Genomic DNA, 21,648 nt, shown 5'->3' with positions numbered 1-21,648 from the left:
AATTCTAGAACTACATTTGATAGAAAGTAAACCACCACGCCCAAGCCAAACTCCATCAACACGAAGTATAAGACAGTCAACCGAGATGTAGTACTTTTCTTCTCCAGGTATCGATAGGTATGAAACAGACAAGAAAGAGATCAAACCAAAGCATACTCGTGAATAGCAGACGGCCCATTCTCATTATACTCTGACCGCGGCAAATAGCCCTTGTACTGGCCCTGGTTATCATTAATAAAGACAATCTTGGCCGCGATCTGCGCTCCCAAGAAAATCGACTCTTCCATCCCCGGACGCGGCGCGCCCGCTGGATTCGCGGATGTCGTGTTTGTGCCGCCTGCACCGGTAGCACCGGGCGCATTACTGCTGCCCTGATCTTTCCATTCGGGAAAGTAGTCCGGCGGCTTGACGGTTTTGACGGAGGTGGGTGTTTGTGAGTGGCCCGTGGACCGGTGCATGCTTGCCATGGCGAGATAGGCTTGGTTTTCGGCCATACCAGGTGTAGATGGTGGCATGTTGGGTGCGTTGGCGTGTGTTGCAGCAACAAGTAAAGGGTTGACGCCGTGCGCGGCTGGGTGGTAAAGAGGGCCAGGGGTTTGGTTTCCAGCCGCTGGAGTGGTTGTGCCGGTTGCCATGGGGGTGGATATGTTGGAGGGAATTTCAGAGGTAAATATGCCAGCTGATGGTGAAAGTATGTACTTTTGCGTGATTGTAGATAGCAAAGCAGGCACAAAGCCTATAACTCATTAGCCAGTGACTCAAAGATGAGTGCAGAATACATACCGCGAATACGACTTCCATTCCCGATGATGATCAGATTATCCCACAAATCACTACGTTTCGTAGCATCCGGGACAGCCAGAATGGTGTGATGAATCTGAGCTGCCAAATCTTCCAAAATTCCACCACTGCCCCGTTCTTTCCTATCCTTTCCAGGACTGGCAAGCAGAAACCGCTCAATCCCAACCTCAACATCCCGTCTCTGCCGCACATATTGAACTGAATCCTCAATGCGCGCAAACTCCTCAAATTGAAAGGTGGCCGTTTCTCGTTTCGAGTTTGGTAGCCTCATCGCTTTATTTGCATCAGCGCCACCCTTTTTCGGCCCAGCAACAGCTTTCTCCTTTTCGCGCTTGGCTAGAAACTCATTTGTATTACCGCTCGTGACAATGGCAGCGACATCAAGTATGCCTTCATCTTCTTCGTTCTCGTTGTTCTCAGTTTGGGTCCCCCGGCCAGGTCCTCGCGGAAGCTTCGACGCGTTATTCGATTCACTTGGACCCGTGGAAGCAGCGGCAGCTGGATTGCCGTTCTGGCTGCTGGCAGCAGTGGTTCCTGGTAACGGAGTTCCCGGGGGAAGAAGTTCTGTGATGTTGCTGCGTTTCAACTGTTCGCACATTTCTCTTGTGAACCCTTTTGATGCGAGCAGCTCCTCCAATCGATCCGTCATCGATTCTCCGCCACATCCTTCTAGAGCAATGCCACGGCCATTTTCTTGTACGACAGAATCCAGAACAGCAGTGACATTTGCCTTGCCGTAACCGACGTCAACAACAGTCGCAGTAATCGTGCCATAGGCATAGCACGCCGCGAGGGCTGAGTCCATAAGACAGAACGCAGGAGGTTTGAACTTTTCGAAAACGAACTGCGTCAAGATTTCGCGATCGCGCGCTGTCCAGGCTGGTTCGGACATGATCAGGATCGGGGTGTGGAATGGCGGGCTGAGAGTGTTGTATACATGTTCGAGCAAAGCGAGGAAACACGGCCAGTCGACAATATGCCCATTTTGTATAGGATATATGGCTCCCTCGTCCGAAACGATATCTTCTTCAAGAAAAGTTTCCTCCTTCGGCTCTGCTTCTTCCGGGTGGGTTTCTGTTCCATTTGTTCCTTCGGCAGCACTACTCGTCTCTTCTGGCTTCTTATCCTCTGTAGCGCCGTTCATGGTCTCAGTCTCTTCCTGCTTTGGCGCCTCCGCCATATCAACATCAGACTTCTCCTGTCCATTTGTAGTCTCGGTCGTAGTCTTGGTTGTAGTCTCGGTTGTAGAAGGTGCTGGTTTCTTTTTTTCTCGAATTTTGAACGGTTCATACTCGCCCTTCTTTTCGGCGGGGAACATGCGCGTGGGGAATCGGTGGCTTGCGGGAGTGAATGATTCCGGCAGACCTAATTGCGCGAGCGTGGTTTGCGAGCCTGGCGCGATGAGCTGATTCAAATTAGCGACTGTCGCAAGGGCAAGGATTGAAGATTCGTGGAGGATGCGCGACTTACCAGGACATGCTCATCCTTGAATTGAGGCATGTCGCCTTTCGCTGGCTGTAGCCTTATCAGCGACAACAAAAAATCTATCGATCAAGCAAAAAGAGAAAAAGACGGCGACACTGGGATGCTTGAGAATTGGAGGAAGTTGGAGATGTCAAGAGGGAAGCTCGATCAATTGCGGCGGATCAGCTTGGCGACGCGCTTTGCTCGACCAATCATGTCGCGGAATTCCATCTTCCAAAATCTACTCTCAACGTGCTTGTAACTCCAGTATTTCCATTGACAATATCGCTATCGCAATAAAAGTGTCTCCATTTCAGTGCTGAATTATTCGTCTGTTATATGCCTACCTATCATCTTGTATGCGGAATATAGCCCGAACCACGGGCAAGCAAGCCTACTCTATGCCAAAACATGATTTCTGTTGGACAGCTAAAGACGACCTAGAGTTTGTCCTACAGGTCATCGGTTATATGCACGCCGATATTGGCTCGGTGAATCCATCTTGTCACCGTTCCTGGTGCCCACTATCCATCGGCTTCCCGAACGGATCGCCGTTCTCTCCACGGTGCAGATGTATGTGTCTAGCACCTCACGCTAGGAGAGTCTGACCGAATCAGTTGTTGCCTTCATATACCAAGAGAAGACCGCTAGTATCTTGATGCCCTAATTACAACTACCACTGCTAGTATAAACATAGAGCCGACAGCGCAGTCGGCAACAGTCCGATGCCGCTTCAACCGGCGGCTCCACAGTCGAGTCGTAAATCCACAGCTGGATAGCTAGAGATTTTGATAAGTCAAGTAATCCTAGATATAAAATCTTCTCGTTGACTCGTTCTGTATCATGGATTTGTATCTGTGCAGTTCATGGAGGAATCATGGGAGAAACAACAATCTTTTCCGCGCCGAGCACTGACGGCCCGAACACAACAATTCCTAAAAAACCAGCAGTAGTCGGCTACTCCCTCCCCAAATGGCGCAAATACTTGATACTGTTCGTGATCAGCTGGCTCACCCTCGTCGTCACCTTCTCCAGCACATCCATGCTCATCGCAACCCCCGAAATAGCATTCGATCTCTCCACGACCTCCGAGATCCTCGACGTAACCAATGCCGGCGTGCTCGTAGCCATGGGTTTATCAGCCCTCATCTGGTCTCCGCTAAGTGACCTATTTGGTCGCAAAAGGATATATAATGTGGCCATTTTTTTCATGTTTGTGCCTTCGATTGGGGCTGCGGTGGCACCAGATTTGGCGACGTTTACGGCTATGAGGTTGGTGGGTGGGTTGACGGGGACGTATTTTATGGTTGCTGGGCAGACTATAATTACTGATATTTTTGAGCCGGTATGTTCAGACCTTACACTAGAAGAGTTGGAAGGTGCTTATTCTTCTTGTAGCTGTCCCGTGGTCAGGCAACGGGGTTCTTTATGGTTGGGAGCGTGGCTGGTCCTGCCCTTGGTAAGATACCTGATAGCACGCTACCTAGGCATAGATTCCAGCTGATAAGGCAGGTCCGTGTATTGGCGGTCTGATCGTCACATTCAGCCACTGGAGAAATATCTACTGGCTCCAGGTCGCCATGTCAGGCTTTGGTCTGGTCCTTTCTCTCATCGTCATCCCCAGCATCAAGCGAGAAGTCGAAGTCGTCCAGCATGCCGCCAAACAGAAGCTCTCATTCTTCGAAGCATTGCAGAAATTCAATCCTCTCGGCGTGTTTCGGCAGCTTCTTCAACCAAAAGTTCTACTCGCTGTAAGCATTGATCCCCCTTTCAAACATTGAAACGAAACTTACATAGGTAGGACGTAACGTGCGGCTGTCTAGCAGTCACCCAATACGGCATCCTCACATCAATCCCCCACGTCATAAACCCCCGGTTCAATCTCACCACACCCCTAATCAGCGGCATATTCTACATCGCTCCCGGCACCGGCTTTTTCGTCGGCAGCATCGTCGGCGGTCGTCTATCAGACCGTACCGTGAAACGGTACATCGCAAAACGGAACGGAATCCGTTTACCAGGCGACAGACTCAATGGCGGCTTGATAGGTTTGTTTGTGATTCTTCCGATTTCGTTGCTGTTGCTCGGATGGGGTTTGCAGGAGAGTATTGGTGGATTGGCGTTGCCGATTGTGGCTGCGTTTTGGGCTGGGGTTGGGTTGATGGGAACGTTTAATGCGCTGAATACGTATACAGCTGGTACTTCACCACCAATAATGAATTTGTGGATGGGCTATGCTAACGCTTAGGAGAGGTAAATCCTGCCAAGAAGGCAGATGTCATCTGCACCAAATACATTGTGCAATATTTTTTCGGAGCTGGTAGTTCGGCCGCTATTGTTCCTTTGATTGACGCTATTGGTGTTGGGTGGTCATTTACTTTCTGTACGCCTGCCTGTTTCTGTCCTATGCGTATTAAAGCTAACTCATGTGTAGTGGTCGCATTGGATTTTATAGGAGGTGGTCTGGTTTTACTAATTACCAGGTTCTGGACAAAAGTACCCGATGAATCCAGGTAATGCTCGTTGTTCTGATGATGAAGACATGATTTATGCATATAAGGTGATTTGATGTTTGAATTTTTGCATGATGATAATAGATATAAATATAGATTTGCATTCACCTAGCTTGAAACGAAGTTTATACCAAATCGAGCACCTTAGGGCTAGCCGTAAGTCGACACTTGACTCAATAAATAGGCTAAAAGCAGATCAATTCAAGTTAAATTTCCTGCTCCTTGAAACATGCATAGCTTGCCGATCATGTATAATTTCTTCGTAGTATTGATCTATTACCCCGCGTCTTGATAGGATGAAACAGCATCCATCCCTGAGTGTCGCGGAATATAGGCTATTTTAGTCAATGTTATGGCTAAACACTACCAGCACCTCTCGTCTCACCTTTCTTCATCGAGTCCAGCTCCCAATTTATCTCTTGCCGATAGATCACGTACCTATTGATTATTTAGATTTCCATCGCGACACTTGCCATATTCGTTACGTCAAGCACTTCACCTTCATCATGACTATCACCAACGACGAAGACGACGCCGAAAGGCAGGCATTTCTTCCTAGAGATACAAGTATTGAAGAAAAATCGCCTTCAAACACCGATTCATCGAGGTCGAAGTATTACTGGCATTACATACGATTAGCGCTAGAGATTTTTATGGCTCTCGTGATACTCATTCTATCTATTCGAATTTTTCATGACAAAAATGACAAAGACGACGGAAAGAGTAATTTGTCTCCGGTACCTGATTGTATGTTGACATACCTTGATAATTGGCTTGGTTTGCTAACACGAGACAAGTTCCATTAAAGACGTACACTTTCAACGAAGATACCAAATATTTGAATGAGAGTATGTTTAGTTCGAGGGATGCAACACTAAGGACACTGCACCATTGGGTCGAGCTGAGCTCAGGTACTAAAGCACAACCTCAGATCAGCAGATACAGCATCGCTGACAGATAGGTATATTATAGCTGGCAGAGGATACGTCCAAGTCAACGACTCCGACGCAATCGGCCTAAGTGAGCCATATACCATAGAAGTACACTCGCGTGATGAGCCAGTGTACATGATGTCCGTATTTCATCAGCTACACTGCCTTGTACGCCTCTCCCGAACTCTTTTCCATTCAAAAAACTAATTCGTATCAAATAGTCCTACCTCGTCCAAGCATACCAATCCGCCTTCACAGGCGCAGCACTAACCGAAGAACTCGCGCACCATTCTGCTCATTGCTTCGACTACCTCCGACAATCCATAATGTGCAATGCAGACACCACGCTCGAAGGAAAGACAGAGTACGAGCCGGGATGGGGGTCGATACACATGTGTAAGGACTATGATGAGATACTCAAATGGGCGAACGAGAGGACTGTAATGGCGTGGAGGGCTAATGCGGTTGACACAGCTATACTCTGATCAGCCCGCCCTAAGCTTGTTCTGCAGAGAGATATCAATCGTGTAAATAAAGTGAAAGGTATTCATCTATAGCCTATGTACAAAAACTCCAACTCCAACCATATCCTCCCAATCTATCTATGACTATCAGAACAGAAGAAAATATTACCGCGAAAACATGCCCGCTAAAACCCCAGCACCAATAATAACCCCATCCGTCGCCTCTCTCAGAAACACACTCTTTCCCCCTTCCTGCGGACCACCTTTGATCAGCAATCGGTCAATATACCGTTGACAATTCTCCTTGTACGTTGGATAATGCTGTATTATGCCGCCGATGTACGCAACGACCAATTCCTCGGGCCCGCCGAACCAATCTGGTCTTTTCTTTCCGCCGCCGGCAGTAGGGATTGAGAATGATGATGTGGTAGAGGACGGCAGACCGAAGCTGAGTTCGTGAAAACTTTTAGATGGTGAACTACTCAAGAACTGCGTCTCGATGCTGAATTGACTCGACGAGAAGGATGAAGAAGGCGCGTTTGGGTCGCGGAGAGATACCTCGTGGTTCGATGCCAGTAGTCCTACTGTGGCAGCAGCGACCAGCGCCGCGGAACGAGTCTGCACTGCCTGCGCGATTTCGCGGAGCGCGTTGGCGGTTTCGATGGTCCAGGACCATTCTGCCGGATACGGGGGAGGAGGGAGGAAATTCCCGTTGCCTCCGCCGGCAGCAGTGGTTTGGGCGTGGTTAAGTGTGTGCACGAGTGTTTGGAGAGGCAATTGTGCTGATATAATACTGATAATGGTCTCCGTGCGCAAAGCATACGGCTGCACGAGTGGTGCAGGGAGATATTTCTCCGCGATTCCCAAGACATTCACGAAATAGTCGTTGCAGATTATGCGGATGAGTTCGCCGATATACCGACCACCGGTCATATATTCTAGTGGCTGAAATCCGGGTCGCGCGGATCGAGCATCCAGTTGCAGGTCCCATTTTGTGAGTATGCCGTGCTCGCGTAGAGGTGCGGAGGCGCTATGGAGTGTCCATTCGGTGCTGACGAGCGTCTGCGCGGCGGTGGGTTCTTGACTCAAAATAATCCGTCCCTTTGAAGGATGTAGATCAGAAAGAGTCATGGGGATAGTTGCGTTACATCCTTCGTCAAGCACAATACCCATCGCGACGCGGCTGTTGGGGTATGATTTGATAGAGTAAGAAAGCGAGAGAAGGGTCGCGACGGCGTCGTTTGTGAGAGCAATAATCTTCAACTGGGGTAGGATATAGTGTCGTTGTCTTTTCGATGCTCTTGCCGTTCCTTCGTCCTGACTATCTGATCGGCGCCGCGTATGTCGTTCGTAGCCCTGGAGGATGGATTGTCTTAGATCCAGGTCTGTACCGATTGTAAATCCTTTGCCGGTTTGCATCAATGTCGCTGCTTCTAGCGATTCTTGCCTATTGTCGTCAGTATACTCCTGTCAATGTCCAGATTCAGGACAGAGTGCATCAGACAAACCTGATAGGAAGCCCAAACGCAATGCCCGTCTCAATAAACGTCGGCTGCTCAACATTTGCCCCAGCATTCGACAACAAATCATCCTTGACCACCTCCGCAATACAATTCCCAATCCACAGAAATAGCTCATGCGGCTCATCCTGTTTGAGGCGTTCCTCAATCCTCCAGGCCTTTTCGAGCGTTCTGCGAACTCGCGAATGCCTCACTTGGCGAATCACATTACTCATTGATCTTGGTCTAGCGTGGCCTTGGCCTCCTCCATTCTCTTCTTCGCCCAGTAACTCGATAAACGCGACTTTGAGCGTGGTGATGCCTACGTCAACAGCTAGGTAGCGCCCATGTTCCTTTCCCACGGGTAACCTCGTGACAGGCACAGGGCTAAACGATTCATCGTCAGTGTCGTTGTTGTTGGCTGCCAGATCACGAAAGACATGCGAAAACGAGCATGCGACGTCATACAACTGCGCGTCCGAGGTCTGGAGTGGACTAAGAAAGTCGCGGAGCGGTTTGCGGGCTGCTGCGAGACTCATTCTTTGATATGTCGATTCTCTCAGGTTTGCTGCAGTTGCTACTGGAGAAAACGTATCTATTGAGATTTTTTGCTGATTGACAGGCCAGTGTTCCCATGGTAGTGACGCGACAATCCGGCTGTTGGAAATCATGTCGAAGGCCGTGATCCTACTGTATACTTAGTATTGACCTTGTTCAGAATTCAATGAGTTGATGGTATACACTATGCAGCGAAGGCCATTGTGTCTTCTTTTCAAATTAGCAGGATTCTCTGTTTATTATGTATATATACACAAGCGATGTAACGGTGGGCAGAATTTTCTCTGATGGTTGTATCAATCCGCAAGGTGTAAGTTTAATCCTATCGGTATAGAGGAATATACTCGGTGTGGACTTTTGGCCACTGCAAGTCTGCAAGTGGATATATGTACATAATAATTATGACAGAAAAAAGAAAAAAGAAAACAAAAATCGAGAACCCTGTTAGTAGGCTAAGACATTATACGGAGGATGTACTATGTAGTGCTTTTCGATGGTTACAATCTCCTGTTGCGTCGGTCCACTCTGGGCCATCAAATGCACATGTAACTCAAATTGCCAACCAACCCTAGCTCCATCGCGAATACACGCCGTATATTGCACGCAATCTTGAAATTCAACCTAGTTCGTCGCTTAGCTCTGGGAATGGATTGGCTCGTAGCGTGTGTAAGCAAGTAAATTTAGCACATGGCTAAATTCTACGTCCTCTACAGGCGCCACCGGTGTTCTAGAGCTGTGTAGTTAAGTAGTAGGTGCCTACATAGTAACCCAGTCCTAGACAGTTAAATACCCTTCTCGATCCTGACCGACTGTACAATGCAACGAGATGCAATGTATCGCTAGGATGCACAAGGTTTGACTCTGATGCTTGATCAGCAGCATTTACTCGTTTTGGTAGATCAGTGCATATGTCTGAGATGTTAAGTACAAACGCAACGCCAAACACCTTATGTCCATGTTATAACGCCATCACATTTATTGTCAATGTCCCATGTTCAAATCAGCCGACCAATATAAACTTCACACGCTATGTTGTAACGCGTTGCCGTAGGTGGTGAGTACCCTTGTAAATCCCTCAAATACGATCATTTTCGAATCGCATCGAATCCGTCGAGAAACGGATGGTCACTCAGAGCCTGCGTTGAACTTCTGCCCGGCTGACGCAAATAGTTCCTGTTGTTGTCGTAGCAATTCCTCGGCCGTCAAACCGCTCTGTTCCATTTTACTCGCTTTCTTTTCCCGCGTCTGTCCATCGTTAGCCATCATTCTCTCTTCTCCTCGAATGATAGAACCCACCTTCAAAGCTTCCTTGTGCTCCTCCGCAACAGCAAGTACCTCACCAACATAATCTCCAAACCCGAGATCCCGCAACGCCTTTTCGACGTGTTCGCACGCAATCGTCTTTTTCGCTTCCTTTTCGCTGATATCGTTGGCCTCGGAGGAGATGAGCGTGATGAACTCGACGCAGCATTCCATTAATAGGTCGCGCGCATCTTTGGCGAAGGTTTGGCCGGTGGAGGGGGGCAGGATCTCGGTGATTATTTTTTGGACGGTTGCTTCGTATGTTAACTGTGTTCGATAGTAATTTGAGTTGTTGTGAGGGTAAGAATACCTTTTGGAAGCGATAGGTCGTCATTTGCTGCGCGTCGTCAGTGAGTACTTTAATGTTCGTGCATGTAGCAACGACTTACCGCCAAACTCGCGATCCGACATCTTGCCTGTAATACGACGAGTCGCGTAGATAGCTGCCTGACATGGAATAACAATACTGATTGAGACTCGACTGTCGCGGGGCCTTTCCTTTTGCCTGAGGTACAGTCGGAATACGCTAGTCCGTTCTCGGAAGCTCCCCACTTTCCCTTCCTTCCTTTTATTTTTCCCGTCGAGTTTTTTTCTTTCCTCTTCTTTCTTCTCTTTCACACAACAAACCATTATTATTCTGCAACATCTTTCTTGTGTTTATGCTCACTCGACTCGACTGACACTAACAACGCCTTGCAGTTCTTCGTAATTGGTATGTCTCACTCTACTATTCCATTGTCTATGTTCTACAAGATGAACTTTCGTGTCGCCCCTATCTTACCAAACCGTGGTGATTACCTGTCCCGCCAAAGGACTTTCTGAAGAATTTTCTTCTGATACAACCATCTCACTCATTGGAGAGTATGCAAGTTGCTGACTGCTGCTCAGAATAGGTAATAATGTACGTGCTACGTATTGCTATGACGGCTTTGGCTTGACTTGCATGATGTCGAATTATGTACTATCAAATTCGGATCCGATGTGATCGAATCTATCTATTCTGCTGATACGATTGTTTCACTCAATAAATGTGCTGTGGATTGCCTGAATAGGTGTTGACTTGCGGATTAGTTCCGAGATTCTGTCTCAAGTCAACATCACGGTATTTCAATGTAAGTACTATTCATCTACTTCAACCCGACGCGTGATGATGCCATACATTTCCATGCTAAGTATGAAGATGCTCGCATCTAATGCTTATAATGTGTATCTGCTTTTCATCTTTCGGCTGATGTCTTTAATTCAACGTCACAATTGTTTGTTTATTTTGATGAGCTTATGCTGACTTTACACAAGTTTATTTAGTCCTGGAACGCGGCGAGGTCTTTGTCGTTCCATCTGTAGTACGTTAGTTAGCCAATCAATCAATGCAGATCTCAGTTGAGTCAAAGAAACTCACGATATAAATCTCCCACTCAACTCCTTAGGCGCATCCAGCACCAACCGCGCCATCACATTCCCCGGCTGCTCCGGCTTTAATAACTTCCCATCTCTATGCGCCTCCTCGTATCTCTGAAGTGCTCCAGGCGGTAAATCGCTTGACTTGGCATGATCCTCGCGGATTTCTCGTTGCATCTCGGTGTCAACCATACCCGGTCGAAGGGAAATAGACGTGACATCCGGCTCTTCCACGCCCAACGCCATAGCGTAATAGTTGAGCGCAGCCTTTGTGGCACCGTAACATGCCCACCCGGTCGTCGCAGAGACCGCAGCGCCGGAGGACGTAAAGATGATTTTACCCTTGGATTTGCGGAGGGCTGGGAGAGCTGCTTTCGTCTGTCAAATGTCAGCCCAATTCGTCATAGCATCCAATACCAAAGATGGAAGCAGAGGGGGGAGAAACACACAAAAGTAACCAAACTAAAAAAATTAACGTCAAACCCATGCTTCCACAACTCCGCATCCGCTTTCCCTATAACCGCCACCTGACCCAAAACACCATGATTGAGTACCAACCCATCGAGACTGCCGAATTTGGACAGCGCTAGTTCTACGGCTTTGTCGCCGATTGTGGTATCTGTCAAGTCGCCCGCGATGTATTCGACGTTATTAGGGTATTGCGTCTTGAGAGTTTGGAGGGGTTCGGCGCTGCGGGCAAGCGCGATGATGTTGTTTGGTGGGCTGGTGGTGAGGAGGTATTTGGATATGGCGAGGCCGAGGCCTGGAGTTGTCAATTGTCACGTTCATAGACAAGAAGGGGGGAGTGATTACCTCGCGAAGCGCCGGTGACGATGATTGTTTTGGCTGCCATGTTTATAAGCTTGGAGACCTTTGAGAAAGGAATTGATTTGAAATGACGAAGAGGTGGGAGAAAAGATGGCACCCCCACTTCCCCAATTTCATCATGGCCGAGGTCATCGCTGTTACTCCGATAGTGGATGACATTCTACAATGAGCTGTACAACGAGCTGATAATGTATATGAAGCTTCTGGTTGATTCTTCTTATCAAGCAGGCGATATAGAAATGGACTCATAATGCCTGGTATCTATGCCGGGACCTCTCGATATCATGTCTACCCCGCTGCGGAGACGCCTTATGACATGACTCCAAATTGATTGAATCATCTACATCAACCTCCTCCAGCCAGCAGACACTGCAATCTGTCTCAACTCAAGTCAGCAACATTGAACCAGACACATTCAGTAAAATGGCAACAGTCATAATCGGCGGCGGCATAATCGGCGCCTCAATAGCGCACTACCTCAGCAACCCGTCCTCCTCGTCCAATGCTCTGCAAGACCACGAAATCCACGTTATCGAGTCCTCTGCTCACCTCTTCAGCGGTGCATCTGGCTACGCCGCGGGTTTCGTCGCAAAGGACTGGTTTGCGCCTGCGCTTGCGCCGCTGGGGAAGTTGTCATACGAATTACACAAACAGTTGGCGGCGGAGTATGATGGGAATAGGAGATGGGGATATATGACGGGGACGGCGTTAAGTTTGGATGTTAATCCTTCCAGTACAAATGGGGGCACGGGGTATGACTGGTTGCGTGATGGGAGTAGTAGAGCACTGGCGGCGAGTGGGACGAAAGACGTGGAGTTGGAGACGCCGGAGTGGTTGACGAAGCAGAAGGGGGGACGTGTTGAGGTGATTAGCGATGAGGATACCGTTGGTCAAGTGTAAGCTTTTCTTTGTTTGGATAACTATGCTCTATTCCTAATGGAATAGGGACCCCCTACGACTATGCCACTTTCTGCATGAAACGACTACCTCTCAAGGCGTGCAATGGCATCATCCTGCTCAAGTCGTCTCCGTGACTACCGATCCCACTACAAACCTCATCAGGAGCGTGACCGTCCTTAACTCCGAGAATCAGACAGAATATACCATCGCTTGCCGGAATCTAGTGATATGTGCCGGCCCCTGGACCAGTCTGGTCTACAAGACTCTGTTCCCATCTGCATCGGCAACTGATCGACCACACATTTCGTCGCTGGCAGGGTACTCGTTACTAATCCGCTCACCGCGTCATAGCCTATTGCACGAGCATGACCAATACAAGGGCAAAAGCCACGCTGTATTCACAACCTTACCCGAAGACGACGGCGGTTTCAGTCCCGAAATTTTCTCCCGCGAAGGCGCAGAAATCTACATTGCGGGTCTGAACAGCACCGAAATCCCACTTCCGACAAGAGCGGAGGGTTCAAAATCGATTATGGATGAGCAGCAAATGGCCAAACTCCGCAAAGTTGCAGTCCAATTTTTGGGTAAACTTGCGGAAAATGAGGAGACGGTTAATGAAGATGACCTGGAAGTCTTGAGGGAAGGGCTATGTTTTAGGCCCGTGTCGAGTACGGGGTTACCTATTGTCTCGCGCGTAAGAGATGAGTTGCTTGGTGATAAGATCAGTGTGAAATCAGATCATACGGCGGTTGGGAGAGAGATTGGAGGCGTGTTTATTGCGACGGGGCATGGGCCGTGGGGGATATCGCAGTCGTTGGGGACGGGCAAGGTGATTGCTGATATGGTGGATGGCATTGAGCCGGCGGTTGACGTGAGCGGGCTGTCTTTATAACTGTAGTTGTGTGTTGTATATACTTAAAGTTGTTGATTGTGTACATGATGTAGTGCAGAATGAATGATGCGGAGACACGACGCGTCTTCCCCGCGTTCCATTAATTAATCCTCTTTTGTCTCGAAAATTTCCCGCACTCTACGTTTACCCTTCTATGCTTTCAGCACTGCATTTCTTTATTTCTTTAACAATTGAAATACTCTGTGTCCACTAATATAATGGCCTCTATATACGAAGGCGGCTACAATGACAGCAACCGCGCCTTCCTACAAGCCTTCATGGCCCGATCAACCATGMCCTTTGACGAAGCCAAGCCAGTGCTAGCAGCCATATTCTCTGCTCAAGGTACTCCCTCCCTCTTCATCTCACCTAATTAAGCTAATCAATAAAGAAAATCGCGAAGTCCTCGCCGAAGACATAACCCAAGCCGATCTCAACTCCTACATCGCCGCCGCCAATAGCGCCATATCTCCCTTTGATCTCGAAATCCGCAGCGCAAAGCCTCAGCTCGCACTTGATAATAATAATAGCAATAACAGCACACCGGCCGCGATTGTCTACGCCCTCGTAAACACAACCAGCGACCCCCTCACGCAACTGGCAACAACCTACACCGTCGACGAAATCGCATTCGTGAAACGCTTACTCGACGCCATGTTCGAGACACACAATACGCGGCGGAGCGAGGCGATGGTGTTGTCGAGTATACAGGCTATTCAACTAGCAAAAGTCTCTTCCTCTTCTTCCCATAACGCTTCGGCGTCTGGGTCGACAGAAAATGCGAATCAAGGCGGCGCCGCACAGTCTCTCACAATACCCCAGGCAGAAACCATGCTGGCACGGTTAGTCGAAGAAGGCTGGTTCGAGAAAAGCGCCAAAGGATTCTATAGTCTTAGTCCGAGGGGACTGATGGAGTTGCGTGGTTGGTTGGTGGATACGTATAATGATGATGACGATGAGGAAGGAGGAGGGAATAATAGGGGGAAGAGAATTAAGTTTTGTGCTGCTTGTAAGGATATAATCACCATCGTGAGTCTCCCGAGTGAATTATTGGAGTATATGGAGGAGAGGAAAGGGTGCTGACTTGACAGGGCCAACGATGCGCGAATCGCGATTGTGCGGGTCGGTTACATGATACTTGTATAAGGAATTTCTTTCGCATGCAGCAATCGGAGAGGTGTCCGGTGTGCAAGGCCGAGTGGCCGGGTAATAAGTACGTGGGAGAGAGGGCGATCACGACGACGGAGCAGTATATGCAGGGGAGGAGACGGAGTGCGAATACTGCTGCTGCTAGGCAGTCAGGTGCTGGTGTTAATGACCAGGTTGATGACCAAGCTAATGGGGATGCGGAAGACGATGAACAGCAAGAAGAGGAAGAAGAGAAAGAGGAGGAGGATGAGGATGAGGATTAATGAATTCCGGATGATGTTATGATTGTGTATAGTAATCGACGAAGCAATACGGACTATGAGACTATGCTGGAAGCATGCTGAAAGAATCTACATGGTAGATCTTTGCTTCATAACCACAGAGGATGCGTACAATCTACCTTGGCGACTTCCTCACAGCACCATCTATCGCCTTTGCTACATGCACGACATTTGCGGTAGTCACTACGATATATCAGTAAAAACAGCAAGTAGGCTTAACAAAACTCACAGCCGGCAATTGATATTCGCCCACTTTTCAGGACATAAACGTGGTGATCCGCCTGCATGATGTCCACCTGCTCAGGAGTAAGACCGGTGTACGAAAACATTCCAATCTGAGGACGATATCAGCCTGCCCTTTGAAGGAACGATATTCTGAAGAGAAAGAACTGAATCTGAGTGCCTACCTGTGATGGAATATGGTCCCAATCCCCTGGCGTCCCTAAAGAAACCAACTGATCTCTAAGCGCCGTGCGCATACCTTTGATCCTCTCGGCCATATCTTGCAAATCCAACAGCCATTCTCGGTACAAGCTAGGAGTCGTCAATATCGCAGCCGCGATTCTGCCTCCTCTAGCAGGCGGATTCGAAACCTGGCCACGCTGTAAACGCTCAAGCTGGCCTACCGCCTTTGTCGCTGCTTCGGCCGAGGAAGTGTACAGATGAAAGGCGCCTACTCTCTCGCCGTAGAGGCCCATGTTTTTGGAGAAGGACTGCGCAACTGCGAGCTCGAGCGTTTTCCGGGATAGGAAGTGTCTCACGGCCCAGGCGTCTTCGTCAATGTTGCCGCTTGCAAATCCTAAACTACGCTATAAGCATTGCCAACTGGAAGGCGCAACGCACCCCAGCCCTAACGGGGATACTCACTAGGCACAATCAAAAAACGGAAAAAGGCCCTTCCTCTCACACAAAGCCGCAATAATTTTCCACTGCTCTTTGCTCGGATCAACCCCCGTGGGATTATGCGCACAAGCATGCAGTACAATGACATCCCCCCTTGTGGCTTGTGTCTCCMACGTTTGGATCAGATTCTCAAAATCGAGTCCCTTCTTCTCAGCATCCCAATATGGATAGCTCTTGACCTCGACTCCGCCCACCAGACTCCAGATGTTATAGTGATTTACCCATGTGGGATCGGATAGCCAGACTGCAGTCGGATTCAATGCTTCGCGCAAGAAGCGAGCGCCGAGACTGTTGGCTCCTGTGCCGGCGAGTGTGTGCACGGAGACGAATTGGTCTGCGTTAGTACCGTCGTCCAATGGACCAAAAAGAAGATTGCGAGCTGCGTTGTGGAAGGGTGCGTAGCCGGTGATGGGGAGATATTCGTATCGACCGGAGTCTTGGGTTTTGTCGATGAACTCTTCGGCCTTTGTCGAATCTTTATTAGGCACAATTTTCGCCGAGGAGTTTCTCGGACTCACCTTTTTGACGGTAGGTAACACCCATGGTTGCGAGTTGTCATCTCGATAAATCCCAGATCCTAGGATGACTTTCTTCTCGTAGTCATCCGCGGCGAAACGCCCTTTCAGTGCATAGTGCGGGTCGAGAGGTGCGAAGCTGAGATTAGAGAATGAAGAAGGAGTGGTGCTAGCAGACATGATGTTACATACGTTGCTGGCTGGTTGTTTAAGGTTGTTTGATTGTTTCTTCTCAGTCAGTTTACCAACAAGCGTGTTGTGCAGAGTTTGGTTTACTGCTTGATGCTATCTCTATCGGCTTCAGGGACAGAGTCAGGCCATGAGTAGAGGCATGTCAAAGAGCACGTAATCCTTTATGTACTATGTGGCAATTGAGAACACAACTACCCTGACTAATGCAATGCATGAGCGTTATGACTATGACTCAAGAAGTAGCATGCGGCATCCTTGCGACTTGAGAATCGTTACTGGCTTGTAGTCGCGTGCTGCGGACATTAAGAAAATGCCCTTATTTGGTAGCGTAGTTAGGGCTAGTTTTCAAGTGAGTCATACCAGTCTAGACTGACCACAGCGGGAATTCATTTCAACCATTGACATTTATACTTAGAGATGATTCATATTATTTATATTTCATTATATAGTTGAATGATTGTTACTAATTTCTATCTAATATGATGCAAGTATAATAAGACAATCTGAGCGTTTGGAGGTGTGGCCAGAAGGCTGAAATCAAGCAACCAAGCGAACCGTTTAAAATACTACAATATATTTCGCATGATTGGGTTTTGTTGTTTGTTGGACACACGTGGAGTCGGCTATGTAGGATACGCTGGATAGATGGTAGACATCAAGACGACAAAAACTAATCCCGCGTTCAACGAAGGTGAGATTAGGTGAGACCAAAGCCCTAAGCCTAAATTGCAAAGAGCCATATGTCCTACGTACTGAGATCACTAACAATCCATGCTTAGTGACTTGACTACGTATAAAAATTTTGTTTCTCCGCAGTCAACACGGGAAATCCACCGGCCCTGAGCCCGACGGATTCGAGGAAGTTTCTCTACACCGGCCACCCGATCAGACCCCGATGAGAGAATAAGAGAACCGTGCACCGGCTGTGAGGAATTGACCTTCCTGATGCAGGCAGACTCGGACCGCAGAGACAAAAGATGGAAAAGTCTAGAAGACCTGCTAAGGAACCAAGTACCTCCTCACTAACTTGTTTGGAAGATGACGGCAGCGATCGCGTTTTGTTGTATTGGTAATACAAGCCACCGGGTGTGTGGCGTTCCCCGCACAGTTTGTTCTTTTATTACGTGTAAAATTGAGTTTGATCTGCGTATTGCCTTGAACTGTAATTACAGACTTTCGCAATCTTGGTAGCCGCTTTCCAGGAATCCCGGTTACTATGACGCACTGTGATACAGTCAGCCAATCAGCTAGCTCCGTTCAATACGGCCGATCATAATCCCGTATTGATACGGTATTGTGGAGTTTGTGGGGAAGCTATTCGCAAAGCCAGAAGAGTCCAGAAGAGAAATCCCGCCATAGTTTGTAATATGTCTCTTTAATAAGAGCCAGGTTCCCCGGAATGTTTTCTTTTCTTCCTTTTTGTCACTTCCTACTACATAGCCACGTTGGGATCGGCACTGCAGGTATTGTACCTGATTGCAGTTGATCATGTATAGCGCAACGGTGAGTTCTACCACTACGTACTAAGAATCACGTCCCTCATCTAACTGTGTATAGCTCCTTCAGGCTTTGTGCCTTCTTCCTCTAGTCGCAGGTCTCCCGTTCAACGAGCGAGTTGACCAAGTCCTCCGCTCTTATGATCTGACCTCAAGACTCAACTCTCGTAGTCCTAAACCTTCAAAACATGGCGGCACCTACCAAACTCAATTCACCGGCGTAACCTGGGACCAACGCAACTGGCGCCTCCAGAGTACTGTCCTGGACCAGGGCCACTACGAATCCCGCGGTTCCATCGCTAACGGCTACATTGGCCTCAACGTCGCCGGCGCCGGTCCCTTTTTTGAGCTCGATACCGCCGTCGACGGCGACGTCATCAATGGTTGGCCTCTGTTTTCGCGTCGACAGACCTTTGCCGGGCTGGCAGGCTTTTACGATTTGCAGCCTACAACTAATGGATCGAATTTCCCTTGGTTGGATCAGTATGGTGACGATAGCGCCATTAGCGGTGTACCCCATTGGGGTGGATTGGTCCTAGATCTGGGTAATGGGGAGTATCTTGATGCGACGGTGGATAATTCCACCATTTCGGATTATTCGACTACCTATGATTATAAAGCTGGTGTTTTGTCGTGGGATTACAAATGGACTCCGAAAAATGTCAATGGGTCGTTTGGGATCAAGTACAAGATTTTTGCGAATAAGCTTGATGTTAACCAGGCTGTGGTGCAATTGAGTATTACGCCGTCGGCGAATGGATCGGCATCTGTGGTCAACGTCATTGATGGGTATTCTGCTGTTCGCACGGAATTTGTCTCGTCGGGGAATGAGAGTGATGCCATCTACACCGCTGTTAAGCCTGTTGGCGTGAGCAATGTTACTGCATGGATCTATGCTGCCTTGGATGGAGACGATGCTTTTGATTTCTCTTCCGCGACGCTTGTCAACGACAAGCCGTACGTGCATCAGAACGACTCTTCTATTGCGCAATCCGTCAATGTTACCTTTACTGCCGGTACTACTATCACGATCAACAAATTCGTCGGCGCTGCTTCTACTGATGCGTTCCCCGACCCTCAAAGCACCGCTAGAGAAGCCGCTCTAAAAGCTCGTCGCCGAGGCTTTGACGATCTCTTCCGCTCTCACATCTCCGAATGGGCTCAAGTCATGCCTGACGATTCCGTCGATGACTTCACGCTTGCAAATGGCACTCTGCCCAATGACACGTTCATTATCGAGTCCGCCGTTATGGCCGTAGTCAATCCTTATTATTTGCTGCAAAACACCGTTGGACCGAATGCTCTTCGTCGGGTTGACAACGCCCCCGTCAATGACTGGAGTATCCCCGTCGGCGGTCTGACCTCGGATTCTTACGCCGGACAAATTTTCTGGGATGCCGATGTCTGGATGCAGCCTGGCCTGGTCGCTGCGTTCCCAGAGTCCGCGAAGCGCATCACCAACTACCGAGCAGCCATTTATTCGCAAGCTTTGGAAAATGCAAAGACAGCGTACACCAGCTCGCAGAACCAGACTTCTTTCTCATCTGATGCTGCGATTTTTTCCTGGACCAGTGGACGATACGGCAACTGCACTGCTACCGGCCCATGCTGGGATTACGAGTATCACTTGAACGGCGACATTGGCATCTCACTTGTCAATCAGTGGGTTGTCAGCGGTGATAACGATACCTTCAAGAACACGCATTTCCCAATCTACAACTCTATTGCCACTTTGTATGGAGATTTGTTGAAGAAGAATGGAAGTTATTACACGCTCACTAATATGACTGATCCTGATGAATATGCAAACAATGTCGATGCCGGTGGATATACCATGACACTGATTTCGCAGACCTTGTCAAACGCCAACGCATTCCGGAAACAGTTTGGTATGGACGAGAACTCAACTTGGACAGATATGGCAGACAACGTTCTTTTGATTCGCGAGAACGATGTGACCCTCGAGTACACAACCATGAACAACAGCGTGGCTGTCAAAMAAGCCGATGTGATTCTGTCCACTTATCCACTGGATTATACAAAAAACTACACCACCAGCGCCGCTCTGAACGATCTAGACTACGTATGCCCTTTTTTCTGCTCACTTATTTGCTTACCCATCGCTCACTGACGTTATAGTACGCACTGAAACAATCCCCCGCCGGTCCCGGCATGACATACGCCATCTTCTCCATCGTCGCCAACGACGTTTCCCCGTCTGGCTGCTCAGCATACACCTACGCCCAATACTCCTACGACCCATACATCCGCGGCCCATTCTTCCAATTCTCCGAACAACTGCTAGACGACTACACCGCTAACGGTGGCACGCACCCGGCCTTCCCATTCTTGACGGGCCACGGAGGCGCAAACCAGGTTGTTCTGTACGGGTATTTGGGTCTGAGGTTACTGCCCGACAATGTGTTGCATATTGATCCGAACCTACCACCGCAAATCCCCAGTGTCAAATATCGCACATTCTACTGGCGCGGATGGCCTATCCAAGCTGCTTCGAATTACACGCACACCACCATCCAACGTGCAAGGAGTGTCGCTCCATTGTCAACCGCCGATCAAACCTATGCCAACAGAAGCATTTCTGTGCAAGTCGGCCAGAATACCGTCAATTCGACAACCTATTCCCTGCCTGCAAACGGATCTGCAATCGTCGTGCCCAACAGACAAATCGGCTCCATTAATACCGTCGCTGGCAACATCGCACAATGCAAATCCGTTCTGTCGACAGATGCGTATCAGCCAGGCCAATACCCCATCTCAGCAGTCGATGGCGCGGCGTCAACGAAATGGCAGCCCGAGTTTGCCGCGAACATCAGCTCTTTGACCGTCGACCTGACCAGCAGCAACGCCAGTACTGTATCCGGATTCTATTTCGACTGGGCACAAGCACCGCCTACCAACATCACCGTCCTCCTCCACAACTCCTCAAGCGCCTCCCTAACCTCTTCAAATTCCAATGGTGGCAGCTCGACAGTATCACTCAACGTAACAATCTCGGATCCCTACGACGCATCGACGTACAACGCGAACGTTATCACGTTATCGTCTAGTAACACGACAAATTATACGTTCCCGGCGCCGGTGTCGAAGCCGAGGTATGCGACTTTGTTTGTCCAGGGGAATCAGGCGCTGGATGAGACGGACTTGAAGGCTGGAAATGGGACTGGGGCGACGGTTGCGGAGTGGGCGATTTTGAGTTAGGTTTTCGTTCAGATAGTAGATATTTATATGTATATGTATGTCTTTGATATGTTCATGACAATGTTTCAAATCAATATATGTTATGGTGAAATAACGGTGCCTGCGGCTGGGCTAGAAATCCTAGAATGCCATCTCATTATTGTGCATGACAAGCAAAGCGGCAGTCTCATTGGACCCTGTGTAACAGCAAGCAAGGCTGGAGCTTCTTTGTTACGCACCAAAGCATGAAGAAGAACCAGAGCGCTAGCCCTAACTTCAATACGGTGTACGCGGGCTACCATTTTCAGGGCATGTTCCACCACAAGGACGCTTTTGATGCTCATGCATATTTGTAGATCTGGT

General features: G+C 48.7%; 9 protein-coding genes across 9 annotated transcripts; 4 read left to right on the top strand and 5 right to left on the bottom strand.

Annotated features, from left to right (window-relative positions):
- Window positions 1-140: 140 nt before the first annotated feature.
- Window positions 141-2,301, bottom strand: BHQ10_008556 (uncharacterized protein; the record flags this gene model as incomplete). Its single annotated transcript, XM_040881374.1, has 3 exons — window positions 141-736; window positions 784-2,206; window positions 2,272-2,301. The coding sequence occupies 3 exons, from the start codon at window positions 2,299-2,301 to the stop codon at window positions 141-143; spliced, it is 2,049 nt and encodes a 682-aa protein (XP_040737058.1).
- An 841-nt stretch (window positions 2,302-3,142) lies between these two features.
- Window positions 3,143-4,782, top strand: BHQ10_008555 (uncharacterized protein; the record flags this gene model as incomplete). The annotated part of the gene is made up of 6 exons (XM_040881373.1): window positions 3,143-3,610; window positions 3,664-3,724; window positions 3,778-4,016; window positions 4,067-4,463; window positions 4,514-4,648; window positions 4,700-4,782. The coding sequence occupies 6 exons, from the start codon at window positions 3,143-3,145 to the stop codon at window positions 4,780-4,782; spliced, it is 1,383 nt and encodes a 460-aa protein (XP_040737057.1).
- A 1,557-nt stretch (window positions 4,783-6,339) lies between these two features.
- Window positions 6,340-8,212, bottom strand: BHQ10_008554 (uncharacterized protein; the record flags this gene model as incomplete). Its single annotated transcript, XM_040881372.1, has 2 exons — window positions 6,340-7,621; window positions 7,683-8,212. The coding sequence occupies 2 exons, from the start codon at window positions 8,210-8,212 to the stop codon at window positions 6,340-6,342; spliced, it is 1,812 nt and encodes a 603-aa protein (XP_040737056.1).
- A 1,144-nt stretch (window positions 8,213-9,356) lies between these two features.
- BHQ10_008553 (uncharacterized protein) lies at window positions 9,357-9,944 on the bottom strand (the record flags this gene model as incomplete). The annotated part of the gene is made up of 4 exons (XM_040881371.1): window positions 9,357-9,476; window positions 9,528-9,787; window positions 9,844-9,870; window positions 9,923-9,944. The coding sequence occupies 4 exons, from the start codon at window positions 9,942-9,944 to the stop codon at window positions 9,357-9,359; spliced, it is 429 nt and encodes a 142-aa protein (XP_040737055.1).
- An 890-nt stretch (window positions 9,945-10,834) lies between these two features.
- BHQ10_008552 (uncharacterized protein) lies at window positions 10,835-11,784 on the bottom strand (the record flags this gene model as incomplete). Its single annotated transcript, XM_040881370.1, has 4 exons — window positions 10,835-10,871; window positions 10,933-11,309; window positions 11,381-11,694; window positions 11,745-11,784. The coding sequence occupies 4 exons, from the start codon at window positions 11,782-11,784 to the stop codon at window positions 10,835-10,837; spliced, it is 768 nt and encodes a 255-aa protein (XP_040737054.1).
- Window positions 11,785-12,182: 398 nt separating this feature from the next.
- BHQ10_008551 (uncharacterized protein) lies at window positions 12,183-13,551 on the top strand (the record flags this gene model as incomplete). The annotated part of the gene is made up of 2 exons (XM_040881369.1): window positions 12,183-12,655; window positions 12,705-13,551. 2 exons carry the CDS (start codon window positions 12,183-12,185, stop codon window positions 13,549-13,551), a joined length of 1,320 nt encoding a protein of 439 aa, XP_040737053.1.
- Window positions 13,552-13,769: 218 nt separating this feature from the next.
- Window positions 13,770-14,963, top strand: BHQ10_008550 (uncharacterized protein; the record flags this gene model as incomplete). Its single annotated transcript, XM_040881368.1, has 3 exons — window positions 13,770-13,896; window positions 13,943-14,393; window positions 14,699-14,963. 3 exons carry the CDS (start codon window positions 13,770-13,772, stop codon window positions 14,961-14,963), a joined length of 843 nt encoding a protein of 280 aa, XP_040737052.1.
- A 133-nt stretch (window positions 14,964-15,096) lies between these two features.
- On the bottom strand, window positions 15,097-16,579 carry BHQ10_008549 (uncharacterized protein; the record flags this gene model as incomplete). The annotated part of the gene is made up of 5 exons (XM_040881366.1): window positions 15,097-15,164; window positions 15,235-15,316; window positions 15,389-15,785; window positions 15,849-16,348; window positions 16,403-16,579. 5 exons carry the CDS (start codon window positions 16,577-16,579, stop codon window positions 15,097-15,099), a joined length of 1,224 nt encoding a protein of 407 aa, XP_040737051.1.
- A 1,500-nt stretch (window positions 16,580-18,079) lies between these two features.
- Window positions 18,080-21,306, top strand: BHQ10_008548 (uncharacterized protein; the record flags this gene model as incomplete). The annotated part of the gene is made up of 3 exons (XM_040881365.1): window positions 18,080-18,094; window positions 18,149-20,170; window positions 20,227-21,306. 3 exons carry the CDS (start codon window positions 18,080-18,082, stop codon window positions 21,304-21,306), a joined length of 3,117 nt encoding a protein of 1,038 aa, XP_040737050.1.
- Window positions 21,307-21,648: the final 342 nt, after the last annotated feature.

This window comes from Talaromyces amestolkiae, assembly GCF_001896365.1.
Source record: "Talaromyces amestolkiae strain CIB chromosome Unknown scaffold19.1, whole genome shotgun sequence".
Classification (NCBI taxonomy): Eukaryota; Fungi; Ascomycota; class Eurotiomycetes; order Eurotiales; family Trichocomaceae; genus Talaromyces; species Talaromyces amestolkiae.
The sequence above is the reverse complement of the archived record's forward strand: the minus strand, read 5'-3'. Positions and strand labels throughout refer to the sequence as shown.